At 40.0% G+C, this 20,592-nt stretch overlaps 1 protein-coding gene across 1 annotated transcript; it reads right to left on the reverse strand.

Annotated features, from left to right (window-relative positions):
* Positions 1-1,169: 1,169 nt before the first annotated feature.
* Positions 1,170-20,291, reverse strand: TIAL1 (TIA1 cytotoxic granule associated RNA binding protein like 1). The gene is made up of 12 exons (XM_015867409.2): positions 19,972-20,291; positions 15,361-15,457; positions 11,424-11,573; positions 11,087-11,141; positions 10,688-10,775; positions 8,741-8,816; positions 6,710-6,818; positions 6,313-6,408; positions 6,142-6,226; positions 5,778-5,901; positions 5,131-5,270; positions 1,170-4,226 (listed from the first exon to the last, which is right to left on the reverse strand). Exons 1-12 carry the CDS (start codon positions 19,998-20,000, stop codon positions 4,109-4,111), a joined length of 1,167 nt encoding a protein of 388 aa, XP_015722895.1. The 5' UTR covers positions 20,001-20,291; the 3' UTR covers positions 1,170-4,108.
* Positions 20,292-20,592: the final 301 nt, after the last annotated feature.

A 20,592-nucleotide genomic window follows, 5' to 3' on the forward strand; every position in this document is an offset into this window, starting at 1 on the left:
TGTTCAGATCAGGTTTAATTAGAGCACGAGAGGTTGTGTATTTAAGCAAGAATAACTCATTCAAATAAACATTAGTAATATCAACTTCTGAAACATGACTTTAGATATTGGTGAGCAGAGCACGTCACTCATACACACCATCTAGAGCTGTACATATCCCCACAGAGATGACAAACAGCGTTCACCCATCATCACACAGTGCTACTCTTTAACATCCAGGAAACACTGCTGCATTTTCTTTGATTGGAAACAATGGTATAATGGGAGAAGGGGAAAAAAAAACAGAATAATTTCTATGTGATACATAGCAAAAAACACAATATTTTTAATTCCTTCTTCCTTAAAAAAAAACAACTGGAATCTCAAGTTACCTGCAATCAGACATGACAAAGACCTTCCCAGCAGCTACTGCCTCACCGCTGCCATTTAAGAACAGAAATACAGTTACACAGTGAACCCCCTAAGCCTGACAATGTTTAACAAGCATATAAGACCAAAATAAAATGTTCGCTCAGCTTCAGAACCCCTTCCTGCTGTTAAACCAGTCATCCACAATAACTCCAGGTGCCTCACTCTATCCATATGAGTGCAGATTCACGTTGGAACAAGGCAGTACTTTCCACTCTTTCTTTTTAAATCACACCGAATAAAAGATTGCCTGTTCTTCAGCAGATGAACAGTGTAACAAAAGCTTTTATTGCTGACCAGGAAAAAGTTCCATGTGATTAAAACAGGCTTGTGCCCTTGTTCAAAAGCAGTCAGATATCAAACTACTTATGTCCATACAGTTTAAGGCTGCTTCTGTGAAACAAGAGAACAAATCACTGATTTTCTTCAAAATCCAGCCTTATTTGCCGCGAGTTTTTGGTGAGCACAATGACAGAAGTTCTGACACAGAGAACAGCTGGCTGCTGAGGTTACCTGCAGGAAGAATATACCCAGAACAAATACACACAAGGAGGCAGGACTGATGAAAATCTCCAGGAGCCCTTAGATTCACAACCTTCCTACTACAACTTCACAAAGTACAAACCGGCTTTGTGTGAAAAATGGCAAATGAGACATCTTTAACACAATGTCCAGTGCATAGTTTACACGTTCAGAGTCATGTACCTGTTGCCAGCTTTACAGCAAAGAGGGAAAACGTTGTGACAGATGACAACAGAGGATAAGCCCTTCATCACATTTCACTTTTATTGAACATTTTCTGCAAACGCAGCTTAAAAACCTTGTTTCAGATTGCACGCGTCAAGTTAAGCCATGATAAATCAATACTTGTTGAAATCCAAATCCTGTTAGGTAGAGGTCAATTTCTGCAGTTAAGAGAAATTACAACAGTGTAACAGTCATTCAGAAAAGCAGGACGGTGCAAGAGGCTCTTTGGTGCCAAAAAACTGTCAGTTACGCATTTATGAACGGTACTGAGTAGAAAGCAATCCAAGTTACAACTCCTCCTCGCAGCGCTATAGAAACATTAAGGGACACTGGAGACTCCTATATCTCGAGTAGTCTGTGAAGAAACATCACCATTAAAGAAAAGCTGTATAAAAACCAGTGAGAAAAGGCTTAAATGAGAAAGTACATCCTATCCCTCCTCCTGATACACAGGTCAGGTAACGCCCCGCTCTGCATGTTATTGAATCAGATTTGAAGTGAGCTACACAGTGAGAGCTGACGGATCATTGCCTTAAAGTTACACCCACTAATATGGGCATTTACGTGGCAATGTACTTCCAACATCTAAATCTTCATTAGTGCCTAAAGAACACACTGCTCGCACACCAGCATGTGCTCAGAACACAGTCGTAAGTCAAATACCTTGAGTGAGTTCTGTAGAAAGCCCGGATTTCAAGTGAAGTCTAAGAAATCCTACAATAACTTGCAAAGTCAGAGATCTACTCACGTGTTGTTTTTGAAACCATGTGAGTATAATAAAAACGCAGACTTACTTGTGAGTTTTCCCTCCAAACTACAACGTATAGGCCGATCCTCGCGTAGATATACACATATATACAACATTTATAGAAAAATGAGACCTGTAGACGAGATTCCTAACTTGAGCAAAAGAACACTACGCATCCGATAAAGGAGAAATGGAGAGAAATAGCCAGTTCTGTCATCACAAGCACTTACGGTTCCACACTAACTTCAGTCATTATTGCATGCATTGGAAGTTGCAAGTACCTCTGAGCCTCAACTGCTCTTCCAGAATATCTCACTTTCGGCCTTATCTAAAATTCAAGGTACTACTAAGTACGTCACATAGAGGAGGAAGAGAAAACTCACGTGATTTGCTACAGCATTAAGTGTTAATTGCACAACCTGGCTGGGTTCAACAACACTGCAAGTTCCCCTTTTCAAACTCTAACTTGAAATACCTGCAGTTAGAAACAGAAAACACACAGCTTCTCACACGCTCATTTCGAGCTAAAATATTCTGCTGTTTCTTTGAAAACTCAAGCTTGTTTCACTGGACTATCACTGCAAATCCTACACTTAACTGTGCTGCTTCAGTGTATTTCTGTATACAGCTGAAACATTTGCACCCCCTAGCTGTCATAGGTAAGACACAGTACTTATATCTACCTTACATTCATTTTAAACTTCAAATTTATTGAGGCAGTTTATATCAATGTATCCATAAAATTGTTCAGAAATAACCCAAGTATACCATTGAAACATCTGTGTGATTTATCCATTTACACACTCAGTACACAAACAACCCAGCCTCTGTACAGGTTCATCACATGCAAACCACCCATAAAGACAGAAACTTGAATTAAAAATAAGTCACAACTCAGTGTACTGTTTCAACTGCATCTCCATTTACCAAATGGCACATTGAATAGTCTCTAAAATAAGATGTTTTTAACAATCTTGTTAAAAAATTCTTGGGCAAAATATTTCTAGACTTAAAAAACATCAAGATTTTTTCAAAACACTCAAGATACTATACAACTTATAATAACCTTGAAATAGGTTTACAAGGTTGTTAACCAAGGTATTTACATACCAAATAATGTAAAGCAAAAAATCCGTATTTCTAATGACAAAAAGGTGATGCATTAAAGATTTATGAAATTAAAATTAAGGCTCTTTGTTATAGTTCTTTATGTAACTTTACATAATAGCCAACTTTGGAAATGTCAGTCTTGCACATTCTTGTCAATCTACTGCGTTTAAAGCAGTAGAGTATATTAAGTATTACTCTGAATAATTACATTGCTACTTCTATGTTTGAGCATGCTTTTGAAACACTGTCATTATGAAATATTTACAATGTGTAGCCTTCAAACCTTATGTAAAAGCACAAGTATGACTGTTTGATTTGAATACAAACAACATACTTGCAAAAACATTTTTTACTCCTCAAAATTAAATGCAAATCTCTACGGTCTTAATGAGCAAACCAGCTCTGAAGTTATAGTATGTGCCTGAATGTGGACAGTAAAATGAAGTAACTCAGACAGTACTGTTTTTCATTTCACACTCGACTATTCTTTGTGTCGTACTGTTTTCTTTAAGCACGTAGAAAAATTAAGTATTTTCTTAAGAAAAAAGGATTCCAAGACCTACGTGTGCTTTCAGAGCGATGTCCATCGGCTTCCTGAAAAACCAATACTGTCTAGCAGGTTGTAATCATTGGTCCACAGTTTATTTCAGGGTGTGTGTTCAACTAAAAGCAACTCGCTGTTTCTCAGTGTCATTTCTCTTAAAAAGCACAGTGATATAAAACACTGAAGACAGAACAAAAAAAGAAATGGAATGGTAACCTAAGGATCAAATTCATCAGCCATTTCTGCTACTATATCAAAATTTGTAGTCAGAATTGTCTTTATTGACTTTATTTTTAAGTTTTGTACACAAAGAAAAACATGTTCATATCCATCATGAACAAAAACTTAAAAAGGCAGAACTAGAAGACATTTGTGTCCTTCACCAAAGCAAAGCTGTGCTAAAGGTTCCAAACATTTCCATTTTTAAAATAAATATTTTCTTTTTTTTTTTTTTTTTTTCTTTCCTCTCCATTGTCTACATTCCAGTCTTCAGAGTGTCACTGGAAACTGCAGCCTATCATGAAATACACACGTTTAAACAGAGTCCCAGCTCACTGCGTTTGGTAGCTTGCCATACCATATCCAGCTTGATTAGGTATTACTGGAGCACCTTGTCCCTGGGCAGGCTGAGCACCAAATCCACCCATCCAGGCAGCAGATGGAGATTGGCTTAAAAAGGAACAGGAAAGGGAAAAAAAAAAAAGAGAAAAAAATCATGCAAGCTGGTCAGTTATTTACGAGATAGCAGACTAAAAGAACATGAAACACTTCCTACACCACCATTTATACCAAAATAGAACAACTTATTCTTCTGTGAGTAATTCAGAAGCTTTTTATACCAGGTTAAATGTTACAACATGTGGCTTCTCAAAATAACATGAGCTTTTTTTAGGAAAAAGAAAAAAAAAGTCCCACAAACCTTGGATTCTAGTTACACATACGTGCCTTTGGAGGCAGTTGTCCTACAGGCATGTGTCTGTAATTCAACACCAGTGATGAAGAAACATAGAAAGTCCCCAGTGTTTAATTGGCATGAATACCACTGATACGTTTTTACCAGAGCTTAATATGCTTAACTGGAAGAGGTAATGAGTAATTAAGAAAGCAAAGAAGCTATTTTTGTTTAAAAACAAATGTAGCGAATACCTCAGGAAGATACCAAGTATTAAAAGTCCAGCCAAACTCTGAGACTGCAAAATTTAAGGCCATTATGTAGTTTATTTTCTCCACAGTTAAAAACCCTTTCAGGTAAACACTGGGGCTCCTGGGTTCAGACTTCTCCAGTATTCACAAGAAGAGATCATGACTTTTTAGCTACTGGACATAACCACCATCTCAAACCAACACCAAAGCAGTTTTTGTTTACCTTGAGTCTCCAGATACCCAGATGCACAAAACATCTTATCATGAACATGCCAGAGTGACTCACCCCACTATTTGGTCCATGGTAATCATTAAACATAAGCTTTAGCACATTACAAGGCTTGAAACCTTGTGCAATCCTTCAGTCAAATAAGCCTGAAGCCCAGACACAACATTCCTGAAATATTTAAGATTAAGTAAAATTACTCACTCTACTCCAAAACCCTGTTGATTCCATGCTTGGCCATACATTCCATATGATGGTACTTGCCATCCATTAGCCATATATTGCCCATACTGTTGTGGATTTCCATATACTTGGCTCCATTGACCCCACTGACTGTAATCCACCTAAGGAGAGAATAATTCTTAATGCTTCAGGTTCTAGAAGTGAATTATGTTCCTTCTAAGGTGCTAAAGGTAACATTTTTGACTCTTTTCAGTTGCACTGTCTACAACTATTGAGCCATAGTGAAATCGGAATAATAAGTGAGACAGCACCGCAACCTAATTAGATCCTTGTACTGAAAGTGTGTGCACACGCTTTAAATACCAAGGGATATTTGGAAGGACAGTCAGCTAGTCTGCAATAAGAATGCTAGCAAGAATCAAAATTACCTCCAAGTTTCTCCCTATCTTGAATCATATCCAGAAGACAGATATTCCACCAAAATCACTAGCCCAATTTGATGAACAACTGGAACATAACTGAGACAGAACATGGGATTTCATAAGAACACTACTCCATTTAGCTATTATAAATGGGAGGTATTATAAATGGCATTGCAGGTGGATAATTGGTTGCTTTTGTTGAAACAAATGCAAGAACACACAAGGAAAAGGATAAAGCACAGTTACCTGCTGGAAGTTTTTAGTCATATCAGGAGATTCTTTACCCCAATAACACTTAACAACATGTCCTTCAATTGTGGTTCCGTTCACTGAAACAATAGCGTGTGCCGCGCTTTCATGAGTTGAAAATCTAAAGAATGTGAAAACAAACTATTGTCACTCTTTAGAGCATTTCCAACTGATGGTTAAAATATAGCGACTATACACATACAAGAAAATCCAGCAGAAAGATCTGCTTTCGTAGATCATCTTGACAAGTAACAGTTGTAAAAGATTTAAGACATCAGTGGAAGTTCATTCAAGTGAAATCCATGAAAGATCAAACACCAGCATAGTGACAGTCACAGATTTTCTTTTCCTTCATCCATACCTGACAAACGAGTAGCCTTTTTCTGGAAACACTCTTATTTCCATTATCTGTCCGAATGGAGAAAAGGTCTGGCGCATTAACTGCTCTACAACACACAACATGTCTGAATTAGTAGCAGTCTTGATGCCCAGACAGTTCTGGTAATAAAAGGATCAATCAAACCAATCATACCCGTCAGCCCAGAAGCAATTCCTCCACAGTACACAGTACAATTTTTTGGACTTGACTGATTTACTACATCTTCAAATCTTAATTGTTTTGTATTATCTAGAAAGAGAAGAGACCAGTTTTAAGCATCAGGCTAGCAGCAATCCCAGATATGTACCTCATACAGATACAGGAATTATAGGTTTAACAAACATCCAATATTTAATATTAACAAACATCCAACACCCAGTAGTGCCACCACTATGTTAACATAACATGCCAGAAAAAAAACCAACAACTATTTTTTAAGTTAAGCTAGATATTCAACTGAGAAGTGATAAGACTTTGGCAACACTGTTAGTCCTCTCCCCTTAGCAGTGCCATGTCAGGGATCAAACAACACAGCTTTACAAGGCCTTACTTTCTTGTGTACTTTTGGGGGCTGGTGGTTTCCGCGTTGCCCAGTTGGTTCTGATCTGACGGCCTCCTAGCCACTGGCCTCCCATGTGTACAATAGCATTTTCTGCATCCTAGAGAGATGAAAATAAAGACTGCTAAGACATGCAAACAAAAGCGTGTATAAGGCTACAAGATTTAATTGTCAGGTCATTCCACAGACAGAACAGATAACTGCTTTAACAGCACATGAAATTCAGTAAAGCCACATAGCAAACAGCCAAAATCAACTACCATTAAGACAATCTGTCACAAATGCGGCCCTCACAAGTGATTAGGTAAAGCCCTCCCCCTCCCTGCATATACAGTCATACATACTCATTTTGTCAAGGTAGTCTATCTGTATCACTGTATTTGATGGCTGCCCAAAACAGTACAGAAGTCACAGAGATGCCAGAAGCGATTATTGAAATGAAACAATTGTAATTGCAGAAAATCAAAGCATTTTGCGAACTGACTGTATAAAATACATGATATACAAGAACATAATTGATAGTAACATAGGACAGGTGAGGAAAGACTTCTTAATCATCTCAAAATCCCCGACTGGCCAATTTCTTAGCTGTAATCCAACTCAAGTTTATACCACGCAGTATGTGTTACAAAAGATGTTACATAAAAGATTCAAATGCAGCCTTCTATAATCTCAGTATGTACCCAACATAACAGACCACGTTTAGGCAGAAAATCTTCAAGTTCTGGAGGACTGAATGTGAGCTAATAAAAATCCTCTAATGCCAAGATTAAAATACATCAAACACGCAGCTTCCTGCTATCCACCCCTCCACCCCCACCTCATCCTCTTTTCTGCCTTTTGGAAGAATGTAATTAATGTCTGAACATAAACGTTAAAGATGTATGTATGTACGTATATACACACAAAGCCAAACAGTCATGGCCCACACAGCTTAACATCTTATCTCAAACATAAACTAAAAGACAACCTCTATGTTCACACTGTAAGCAAAGGAAAAGTTTGCTAATTCTGCAAGAAGCAATTCGTTCCCCCTGCCAGCTCCTTTGAAATAAGAGAGAGCAAATAGTTGGTATGTTTGAAATGCTCCTCCAGGGGCAGCAAGTTTAAGAAAGAAAATGTAAAGCACAAGAGAAAGGGAGCACACGGACAATTCTAAGGTGAGTGCTGGCACCTTCCTGCTGCACAACACAGAGCTCCAGATAGGAGAACACTCATCTCAGACACAAATGACTCAGGACTGTGATTTGTTTAATTACACACGCTGGTCATTCTGAGGACAACAGATATACACAATAAAGATTTTATGAGAGAGGACCAATAAGGAAAATAAACAAACAACTGAAAACCTTCCACCTGTGCTCCTTAAGATAAATTACAAACTGACTAGGAAAACAAACTCGCTCAAATGATCCTCGCTGCTGGTTTTGATGATCATAGCTGACAAAAATGGAACTGAGCCCATGCTGCCACAACTGTTCCAGCTCAACACAACAATTTGATTTTCTTATCGCTGCAGTGTGTGTTAACACCCTAAAATGTTTAAGGAAAACTTAACACAAAATACAAAGAGCAGGCAGCGTTAGGTCCTCAGGAAGACTGAGCTTCAGCATGAACCTAAACCTGTCCAACAACCATCCCAACTGCTGCTGGCCACACCCCCAGTCTTTAGGGATGAGGGCTCCAGGCCTTCATTTTGTCGAGCTTCTATCTTCACACACAAACCCACACCCGGCAGCTCCTCAGCTAACAGACCCAGAGCGCAGCATTCCAAAGCTCTGATCAATGCACACGCTGCAGAAGAGGCGGCTCAACGGACAAAGATAAACAACACGAAGTTCTTGCAGCACCGCAATCATCTGCATTGTTTCAACCCTTTCTAAACATAACAGACATTTTTTACTGCGTTAACTTTGTCTTCTAGATTCACTTGGGAAAGCCTGATACGCAGTGAATACAGAAACAGAAGAAAATCAACGAATGAGAATCTGCAATTGATTTAAATCAACTGTTATTACTTACCAGTTTGTTATAAAAAGATACAAAACCATAGCCTTTTGATTTTCCAGTTGCCATATCTTTAACTACCCGTGCATCCCTGCGGAAAGAAGCACAGCTATATGAGGGTAGAATTAATAACTTGCAAAATAAAAACTAAAAGGAACCACACACACTGTATTGTGAGCATAATTTGTCTTATAAATTCAGTTAGCCCTAAAACTAATCATTCCTGAACTCTCCCTATCGCTTCTTTACCTGTTAGAAAAAAGCAGTAGGACAAAAAAAAATAAATAAAAATAACATGTAATAGACATGCAACCTATCCACATAACCTATACTGGCTACAACTAGAATGGTCAGATTTGAACTATAAGAGAAACAAAATTGCCTTTTCTAAAATTCTATTGGCTAGGGTCCGCTAAATTTTACTGTTCTATAAATTACTGTAACAATTCTATCTAAGTTACCATGCATTTTCTAAATAGTTAAAAGTCTTCTGCCTAGTGATACAAAATATATGAAATATTAAAAAATCGAAAAAGAGGAAAAAATAGGAATTAAAAGGCATACATGGCCTGTTAACTGAATTCTTTAATTTTCTTGGTCAATTCTCTACCATCATTTTGGAGTTTGGGCAGCTGTAAATTTTGAAAAATTGACATTTTCAGAAATTTAAGAAAGGAGAATAAAACTAACAACAATGCTAAGCACACCAGTACGAAAACAACAAATTTACACAGAAATTTTAGTGAGTAAGTTAAAATGATTGGAAATATAGAACTGCACTGAATATAGAATGTTAAAATGTAAATACTAAAATATGTATATAATAAATAATGTATAATAAGAATAAATAGAAATGAGAAAAAATCTACAACTGAGTTCCAGTGTGCACAGTTCCTTGCAGTTAGCCTTCAAGATCCTGTCCATTCTTATGAGCAATTCTGCAAAATAACCAGAATGCTATTACTTTTAATTGTGACTTGGACTTTAGAAAAACTGCAGGTCTCAGGTATAAATATAGATCGAGAAACAGAAACCTGAATTATTCTCTTATATCCATTTTCAAACACTACTACTTACCACAATAAGAGACAAAAAGTACACAAAACAGCAGAGGTAAGAAATAAGATTTATGATTCAATTAAAAACATGCGTACAGAACAAGAGAAAAATAAGGATTTTGTTCTTAGGAATACATTCCCATGAGGCAGTACAAAACCATGTAACTTTAAAGGATTTCTATAGAGATAAGCCAATAACAGTTAACAGACCTTTCCTGTAGCAGTATTTTACAGACATACTTTAGAGCTTACAAGCGCTCTTGTAATGTCAAATATGTCCAATTCAAACATAAGATCATTTGTTATCACCAGGATTTTCTGAGAGAAATTTAAACTCTCTCTTAACTAACCCAAGTGTGCGCATATAATTTGGAAACCAATGTCTGATTTACTGCAATCTGAGCTGTTACCTGTAAGTCATTTTTTCTAATAAATATTATCTTTTTGAAGATTTTCATAAGCCGTACAAGTGGTTGCTTCATAAATTTGTTTTATAATTGAGCGGCTTTCTATACTGCCTTCAAAATGCAGTATGAACAAAATACACCAAAGATACAAGGTCTGTCATTGGAAAGTCACTATTCTGTACACATTCTGAACAATAAAGTGTCACACTTAAAAACAGTCATCAAATGTTACTAAGAAGCTGAAACATATTAGGGTATAACTTAAAAGCATCCTGCTTTCAGCAAAACTGGAGCACAATTACATTACTGGATTTACAAACATGATAACAGATACAGATACAACATGAAATAATAATAATCCCTCTTCACTGCCCACCCAGCAAAGAAAGACATTAGAAAAATCATTTAGGAGATAAGAAATAACATTTCAAATCAGCACCAAATTTTTACTGTCATACTTTCTAACTGATATTGGCAATGTTTATTGTGATACTTACGATATTTTACCAAAAGGAGCAAACGCTGACTTGATATCTTCTGTTGTTATTTCTGGACTTAAATCCCCAACGAACACATGGAAGTGATCTGAAAACAAATAATGTGCTAATCAAATATTTAACTGCTATCCAAAGCTTTAACTCCTGAAAAAGTGATGCTCTTTGCACAGCACTGGGAACCAGGAACAGCCAGGATTCCGCTTGACGAGCAGCAGCAATTAAGTCTGTTCGCTCCAGTTTCCCCAGTTGCAAGACAGAAACAGAAGAATTAGTCTGCAAAATTCTATTAAACACGAGATGGGAAGGAGAAAAGTTATGTTTGAATGTATTTATGGCAATTACTACCACGTGCTATGGAGTATTTGTGTAGAAGTAATACTGTGCCATTACTTTACTTACTGGATGTATCTTTTTTCTGGCTACTTGGTGTTGTTGCCCAGTTTACTTTGACCTCCTGAAAATAAGTACAAGATTTAGTATAAATTCATCACATTCTTACATGTTATAAGGTCATTCAAGGGCTGGTCACAATTGTCAATAATATTACCAAATCATCCTTCAATATACTGGACTACAGCGCTTAGAAAAATAATCACAAAGAATGTTTTCTAAATACCGCTTTTATTTTCCACTGAGCTTTAATAACATCTCTAACAATCAACTCTGACTAATACATGTATGTACTGTTTACAAAGACAGCATCCTTAAGACTAAAATTACAACAGAAACAACTTACCTTTCCCAAAATTTTTCTCCCATTCATAGCAGCTAATGCAGCAGCTGCATCTCTGTGTTCATAAAATTCCACAAAGCAATAAGGGTCATTGCTTGTATGCTGCAAAACAGAAAATCCAACAGAAGAGTTGACCCTTCTGCTATCGGGTTGCTGAGAAGAAAATCCAGGAAAATATATTACTTATAGCTAGAAACTTTAAGAATTACTTGCATTAGATTCATGAAATAGCCTTTGAAATTACACTTAAATGTAAGAATTTTTAAGATGGACTTTTCATGACAGGTCTAGCAATTTCTGAAGCACAGTTTACTTTTTATGAGGTCTCAGTATTTCTACTGAACTAAAAATAATTCAACTACCAGAAAAGTGATCTGAAGACCTGATGGAAAGGAGGGAAAAACAGGAGGAGCAGAAGGAACCAGGACAGTTTTCTGCCTCTAGCAGATACTCAAAGCTTGAAAGGTCGGTTTCCCACATTCTTTTTCAATTTTCTCACTCCTGCTGCTTAAAATGCCTCGTTTCATTCACCTGAAAACCATTCCCAGATAGCAACCTACTGACTGCTTACTCTTGGCCTCCAATGGAAAATGTTACACCTAGTACCTGGGAAATGCCCCTTAAAAGGTCTGAAAATAGTTGAAGAAGTAAGAGGATACTAATCAACTGATCACTACTCTCTTATCTTGGGAAACGCCTCTTTTCATATGCTGACTTAAAAACAAAGCTCCTAAGGTATTAAATGTACCAGAGTAGGAAATGCAACAAACATAAAAGTCTTCAGGAAAGCTGATCAAGGAGAAACCATTATGAGAATCCTAACTTCAATACTAGATTTTATTTCCCTAACAAATGTCACAAATACAAAAGCTACAGCCTCACACTAAAATATCTTTGTTACCTATGACACCTGTCCACGGACCAAAAGACAACAGGTATAAAAAGAAACTAAAATTATTTCTTACATGGTGCGGGAAGGATCTAAAAACTGCTTTGACATCAATACTCTTCCACATTAACTTTTGCCATTGTCAGGAAAAGCACAGCACTAACTGAAATTAAGAATAAGCCTTTATTGGTTTTAGTGTTTAACTTCTGCATGTTCATTCAAGCATATATGAATAAAGAAGTCCTAATTCAACCCTATAAAACTCAATTGTTCATTTTCAAATACAGTTCTGTCTAAATCTAAACAATGGAAGCGATGAAGATCTGACAGCCAAACTCATCAAAAGGCCTTTACACATCTCAAATGATAAAGCAGCCTGAACCTTCCATCTAAATGATCCCAGAACAAGGTGTTCCTACCATGCAAATTAACAGACGGCGAGACGACAAATCTGAGGTTATAGCAAAGAGTTTAAGTCACAAGAGCCATGGAGGGCTCTGAAAGCACAATTGCCTTGGATGCACTGAAACAGCAAGCCTTAACTCACCCCTTCCTCCATTTGACATTCCTGCTGCACTGAAAACAAGATCTGCGAAACCCACTTAAGGCCTTAACAGATTTAGCACAGTTTACACCTCAACTGAAGCATATGATATGTTACTTTCATACTGTGAGGTCTTCTTTTGCACTCAGAATCAGTCTGAACAGGAAGAGCAGCCTCTTTTGTAGATGTCCAGCCCTTCAGGTGTTCAAGATACCTGTAAATGGCACCTACAGCACTCCTCTGAGTATTACATGCTCCCAGAATAAACACTTGACATCTGTAGCCACTTAATATGGCCATGCCACAACTCCTACAAACTGCCTAATAATTAAAAAATAAAAAAAAACCAAACATAAATGGATAATATTCAGGTATAAACTTGACTGACAGACATAACAACAGCGGGCAGATAAGAACTACTTAAACATAACACAGTGGCTGTGAAAAGTCTGCAGCACAGCATTTGGAAAGATGGTCAATACCACAAATACTTTGGCCATTAAAAGCACGGTAGCTGCAAGCCAATTCCAGCGTAGAATCCAACCCCTTGAAGTTAATTGGGTACTTAATATGGAGGTATAAGCACATTATTTCTTTATGACCTTTCAGGATTTGGTTTTGTTTTAGGGTTTTTTGTTTGAATTACTGAACCACTTACACATTATATAGAAATGTTAAGAACCTGCAAAATACACAGGTAAAGGCACTGCTAGCACCTGCAGTCCACACTGTTTGCAGTTGTGTAACAGTGTTACAGACTGTTACTGTAGCAGGTTTGCAATTTTACCTCAAAAAAAACCGATGCTGTCCTTCCTTCTTTCTCCCTAAATTAACTCTTCGAAGTGAAAAGTAACTTTAGTGAATTCTTCCATATTAATACATAACCTGCAGTACATCTCGAATGCACACATATACCTGAAAGGGTGTAACAGAACACCCGTCCCAGGTACTCCAAAGGTGAAAGCTACTGCCCTTCATCTTAAATATTAATTCCCTTCTCATTAAGATCCCTCCCCCCCGCCCCTTCTTTGTGAACCTGCCAGATGACTTTGGGGCAGCCAAGGTGGACAGCAAAAGGAGTAAATGGGCAGTGGGACATCACAAAGCTTCCCTCACGATAGATTGCTTGGTGACAGGTGCTAAGGTCAGCCGAGTACATTCACTTCCATATGACTGAATATAGCCGCAAGTAGCTTTGTTTACATACTTATTTCATAAAGACGTCTCGCTTGTTATTTCTGTGGTTATATTGAAATAAATGAAGCAGTGGGATTTCTTATCTGGTTCTTAGGGAATCAAACTGACTTTGCCACCTCTCAATCAGCCAATTCTGAAGAGCATGACAACCACTATTTCTTGAGAGAAAAACCCGACAGCTGTGCTCTGTAACACATTCCATTTTGTTCTGCTCATCCTTCTCCAATAACCTCGCAGACAACACGGCAGAACTCCTTTTACTTGCACTAGAAAGTTCTAATAAAAGTGCCACAAGATGAGAAGGATTAAACAAGCATCAGGTAGTTATTGTGCAGCCAAAACAATACAAAATAAGAGCAAGACAATGTGTCATTTTGAAAGGAAAAGGAGATTACAGCGGAGCTACAAGCAGCATTCCTAAAATGATGAGTCTTGTGATCAGGATTATTTAATATTTCATTAATGATCCTGATAACAGCAGTAAGGTGACTGCACTAAGGAAATCTGTAACAAGTTAGTAGGAAACAGCAGAAGTAGTAAGAAAAGCAGAAAGGAAAACACTATTTTAGAACCAAAAATAAAACCAACTATAAGTTCTAATTAGTCCCTGCCTGCCAGAAGATCACCAGTTATAAATGAAGAAAGGAGAAAGACCGTAAGGCAGCAAGGGATTGCCTGAGATGTGTCAGAAAGATTACAGAAATGGCCACCAACACTACATGTATCAGAGGGTCTACAAGTGAAAGGAGATAGTGTTAGTACTTACCAACACATAGTGCTAAAAAACCTTACTGGGAATACTATGGAAGTTGTTGCTTTATTCCAAGAAAAAATAAAGTAAGAACAGACAAGAACTACTTGACTGACAAAAAAATAAAAGGCTCAGGAATAGCAAAGTGTATTTGGAAAGATTTTTGACTGTATGTCCATAGTGAAGAACAGGGAAAAGAATTACTGAGACTCACATGTAAGTAAAGTCAAAAGCAGAAAATCAGCCATGAATAACATCGGAACAACAAAGTTTTTGATCATCAGAACAATACGGTTCTGAAGAAAGAGGGGCAGCAGTCCATTACATTAAAGTGGAATCTCATCATCAGCTGATAAAACAGAGGTGGCAGGGCTACCAAAGAGCACAGGGCTGCTCTCAACAAAAGGCCTCTTCTGCAAAGAGTTACCCAAAAATACAGACAAAAACCAACCCTCCCAAAGCATTACCAGTAACGTCAAAAGATGCCCCAACTCCACTTAGTTCGGATATTTAGGAAACAACTGTATCTGCTACTCCTCTGGAAGTGGAAGTCTCTTACATCCATTATCATTTTGCAGTTTTTGCATGGTCCAATCTGGCTGAACAACTGAAGTATAAGGACTTCAGTCACATCTCTGGAGAGGTTTCCTACATAGCTACACAAGGAAATAACAACAAAAAAAGACATTAGAATAGAATTTTTCATCTTTTATAATGCAATTATTTTTAAAACCTTTAATAACAATTTAAAATCCCAGGCATCTTAATCTGAAAGCTTTAATATCACCCATGTTTACAGACTTTACCTGTAAAGTCATGGAAACTGTCGAACTTGGAACTATTTTTATGAAGTTTGGATAGCCCTAAAATTACCCACAAAGTCCAACAGCAGTTCAGAAAACATTCCTAAATAGTCCATTAGAGCGTAACACTGAAAAATTAAAGCCAGGTCACAGAGGTGGCTGAGAAAAAGTCCAACACACACTGAATGCTTAAAAGAACAAAAGCACGACCAAACTGGAATCACACTGTATTTATCATCCAAGTGACCAGTCAAGAGAAGGGCTCCTCAGACCAACAGCACTCAGAATCACTAGCAGAGGTCTGTCCATCATTCCTAAATACAATTCTGTCCAAAGATAAGGTGCACAAATACAAATCTGCAATTTAGCTGTTGAAAAAAATGCATATTTTAGTCATTATTCTCTAATCTACTACAGATTTTCACACTACACCAAACACATCTGTCCAAGTTGTTGATACACCTCAGTGAGATGAACACGCAGTCAGTGGAAGCACAAGCAAAGCTCCTGTCAGAGCTGCAATTCTCTCACATCCAAGTAAAACTTGTAAGAGCCGACTGTGTTTGACAGCTGGACCTTCATTTGGATGGAGCAAGATCAGAACTGACAATGCTTGTTTTTATCTGAACCCCACACAAAGAAATGTTTTCCTTTATGTTGATACTCTTCCAATACTACACAAGAGCTCCGTGCTTGGAGGTAAATGCTACCACAAGATCCAGAGCGACTCTCTCATGTGGTACCACCCAAACACAGGAACATCCATTACAAGTATTCACACACTCTTTACTTCCTAACTAAATATATAGGAATTAGCAGACAACACCAATGGAAGCTGCACTCACATCCTGTATTGCAGAGAGTAAAAACCTGACAAGATTAAGAAGGTAATTTGCCTTATAACAGGGTCCATCTCACTGACTTTCAATGCCCTACCCCAAAAATTCAGCAGGAAAATATTCAGGTCTTGTATCTGAAACCTTCACTCCATTTGTTAATCATTCACCAAGTTAAAACCTGGCAGTTTGAAGTGGGAATACTTCATATACACAGCAGATATTACTAAAATTCAGTGGAAAATATGATTCCTAGTAAGAGTTCCCACATAGAACATCTGTGCTGACAGGAGCTTATTACCAGTCCTTGTTCTTCTATCTCTCGAGCTGTATTAACTAACAGCACACAGAAGTGAGCACCTGTTCTGTAGCGCTGACATCAAAGAAAATACGGTGAAGTCCTTTTAACTTCAGTCCTACAGCCAAAGTCTCAGTATCTTCTGCATAATATTAATGTTTATTTCAGAAACGCAACAACTCTGAAAAGCAGTTGGAAGAATTACTTTGGTTTGACCAAACCCCAGGAGATCTGTTCCTTCAGCATCTGTCCAGTTAAGGTCAGTCAGGCCAAGTTTCAGAAGAATTACCAGCTGGTTTTCAGTACCACTATGTGTCCTTTGAGAACGTGACATCGTAAACTTTAGCCATGACAGGCAGCTTCACAAAAATACTATATCAGCAGAGCAATTTGGGGCTGATGGATACATTCAGGAGGGCTGCGAGCTCCTCCTGCTCCATCAATTCTCTGTTTATGATAAATGCTGCTTTGATGTCGAACATTACTGCAATCAGAACCCATTAATACCTTTCACGAGCTTTAACGCACTCCAACTTGAATACACACCCTGAGACTGCTTCACAAGGAGAGGAGCATGTAACACAGCCCACACACAGACCCACATCTCTGCAAGTGCTTGTAAAATAAGTGAATACAAACCGCTACGAGTTTGAAACAATCGACTAAAGATTAGGGCTGGATGGTTGCTTGTAGCTTTAAGTACATTCATACAGCTAAAAGATGACCTGGGAAAAGATGCACTGTACAAGCAGCTTCAGCATCATATGACTGAGTGCTTGTTGGGCTCCATGAGCCTCATGAGTCCCTTCCAGGTCAGGATACACTATAACTCTATGAACCCCGTATCACTAAGGAAACACACTCACATTACGTCTCTGGAAAGGCAAAGCTTCCCAGCTGATGCTAATGACACACTGCCAGACAACTGGGGCACTGCTCCTTAACCTCAGCTTACACATGATACAACACAGAGCTTCCTATTCTGCTTTATGAAGCCAAAACGTGCAGGAACACACCCAAAGAAAACATACAGCTTCCAAACAGCTATTGCACAGCATGTAAGTAAAGTAACTGATGGAGTGCAAAGTGTCCAGGAACCTCAGCAGCATCTCTCTAATGGTGCCAGCGAGCTATAGGAAATGACATGAAAACTCTACATGGTGGGCTGTGCCACAGGAATCTTACTGTGTATGAGGACTGAAGCAGAACAAGGCACAAAACATGAGCAAACCCAACTCAGGATCCGCAGTTGTAGAGCTGTGCTTCCGCAGCCCACCTGAAGTCTGCAGTACTTACTATACAACGCAGCACGGCAACAACTTGTGCATATAATAAGTGTTCTGAATAGTTTTTCTAAGGCTGTTAATAAAGAGGACAAAACAAATGTAAGTGGCATCTAACTTCTATAGTAAGCCTCAGATCTTGAATTCTTTGAGGTTCACAACCGATCATGATTGAAAACAACAAAGCAAACCCTTATGGTTTCTCCTCACTGAAGGAAAAAACAAAATACAAAAGACATCTATAAAGCTGCCCTTAATTCACCAGCCAAGCACTTCTGGTCAAATAGCTACACGAACAACTTATTTTTCATTAGGCTTTCTCCCATTAAAAACAAACTAAAGAGCTCAAACGACATTACTAGTTGTTCCTGGGAGGCAGTGAGCCTTATACATGTATACAAGACCACAAGTGCTCTATGTATGAGCAGCATTACCCAGCAGAACAGTCTGACAATAAGAACGTGCAGTTATAAATTTGAAGACATTTCAGAAAAAGAAGCAAAAACGAACTTGATGCAAAGTGCCCTAAAAGGATAAGAACAAAGTAACCCGATGTGCCTGAACACTAAACAGAGACTAGGAAATGCACATATGTGCTGTTCATTACTTTGACGAGTCGAGCAGAGTCACATTGGTGCCATCCCACACCTCTGGCAGCTGCAGCGACGGCATTTCAGACACTTTAGCATAAAAATCATTTTCCCTTCACAAGTGACTACGGGCCAACTTCAGTCACAGCTGGGTGCAGTGAGAAGAGCTCGCTTCGAGTGCTGGTAATTAGGAGTGAAAGAAGATGTTCAAACTTTGGCTGGGTATAGTATTTATTTACAAAGAAAGGGGGGGAACCAATCAGCAAAAGAAACAGACCTGGAGTAAAACACACGGTGCACCTTTGCCCTTTTCCCTCTGCTCATTCTAAAGCAGCTCTTTGGAAACTACTCCCACCGTTAGGGCCAAGCACAGCCGGACACTCGGGATGTCAACATAGAAAGCGTTACCGATAGATTTATTCTATCTAACCCAAGGACTAAGCAGGTATCACATGACACTGGCAGCAAGTTAAGAGAACTTTGGCAGACAGAGTGGGGAAAAAAAACAACAAAACAACGCACCACAAATTGCCTCAAAAAGCCTTAAATGCCAAGTCATCATTTTGGGACTAGAAACAAACCAGAGCAACTCCAAGAGATATTTTGCTGTGTTTCAGCCGTTCCTGTTGGAGCGGCCTTCGATCCAAAGCTCCCTGCAGCCTTTCGGAGCGCTCCCATCCCATCCCTGCACACACAAAGGTCCCATGGGCGCTGTGCTGAGCCGGGACAGCCCGCACTGCATCACATCCACCAGCAAAGCGGGGCAGTGAGAAGAGAACGATACGCTCTGCAATGCCTCACGTTACACACAGAGTAAGACAACAGCACTCACACAATAAAAGCCAAACCTGCCGACTTGTATAGAACTCAACAGCCAAACCTCAGCGTTTAATTTCTGGACAGAAAGCAGACAGAAGAGAAGCCACCGGGTTATCAGACTGCGTGGAGAGACACTGGCAGCACTGTTACTCCTGCTGCCAGGCCCCACGGAGCACAGCAGGGTACAACAGGGTACAGCACAGTACAGCACAGTGCAGTACAGCACAGTACAGCAGGGTACAGCACGGTACAGTACAGCACAGCTGCCCGTCCCGCCGGGGCCGAACAAAGAAGTTGTGGGTGCCGTGGCCCTCAGCACCGCCGCGTTCCGTCAGATCCCGCCCGCCGGAGCCTCCCTCTTTCCTTCCTTCCCTCCTTCCCTCCCTCCCCACACGGTTCCCGCTCGCCGTCCCTCCCTCACACCCCGCCCGCTCTATGCCCGCTCTATACCCGCTCTATGCCCGCTCTATGCCCGCTCTATACCCGCTCTATGCCCTCTCCCTGCCCACTCCCGGCCCCGCATTCCCCTTTCCCCACTCACAGTGTCCGTGGCTGCCCGTCGTCTTCCATACTGGTTCGTGAGCTCCGCTCGCAGCCGGGGGCAGCGCCGGAAGGGGGGGGAGGGGGGGCTCCGCCTTACGGGGAGGCGAAGGGAACGTGAGGGTGAGGGCCCCGGCTGCCCCCGCTCCGTCTCGCCCCCTGTCCAGGTCCCGACAGCTCAGGCCGAACGGGAGAGGGAAGCAGCAGCACAAAATGGCCGCCGCCACCAGCCGCTCAGGAAGCCTCGCTCCGCGCAGCCGCGTCCCGCCGTTCCGCTCCCTGCCGGCCCGGCTGATCCTGCCCGGTCCGGCCGCCGCGCCGCGCTGCGCTCTGGGGATCGTAGGCACTGACCGAGCGAGCGCCGCGGGACGGCGGGAACGCAGCCGAGGGCTTGTGGGAGTTGTAGTCATTTGGCGGTGCGAAGTGAAAGGGGAGAGTAGGGAGGGAACTACATCTCCCAGCATGCACCGCGGGCAGGACGCTGCGCGATCATCCGCTGTGCTGCACGGGAAGGGGCGGGAGTGCGCGCTCCTGACTCCCGCCAGCGCCGCGGGAGCGCGCAGCCTGAGTGTGCAATAGGGGTGTGAGCAGATACAGTGCGTCCATTGGGGTGCGAAAGAAA

Source organism: Coturnix japonica, chromosome 6 (genome assembly GCF_001577835.2).
Source record: "Coturnix japonica isolate 7356 chromosome 6, Coturnix japonica 2.1, whole genome shotgun sequence".
NCBI classification, from domain to species: Eukaryota; Metazoa; Chordata; class Aves; order Galliformes; family Phasianidae; genus Coturnix; species Coturnix japonica.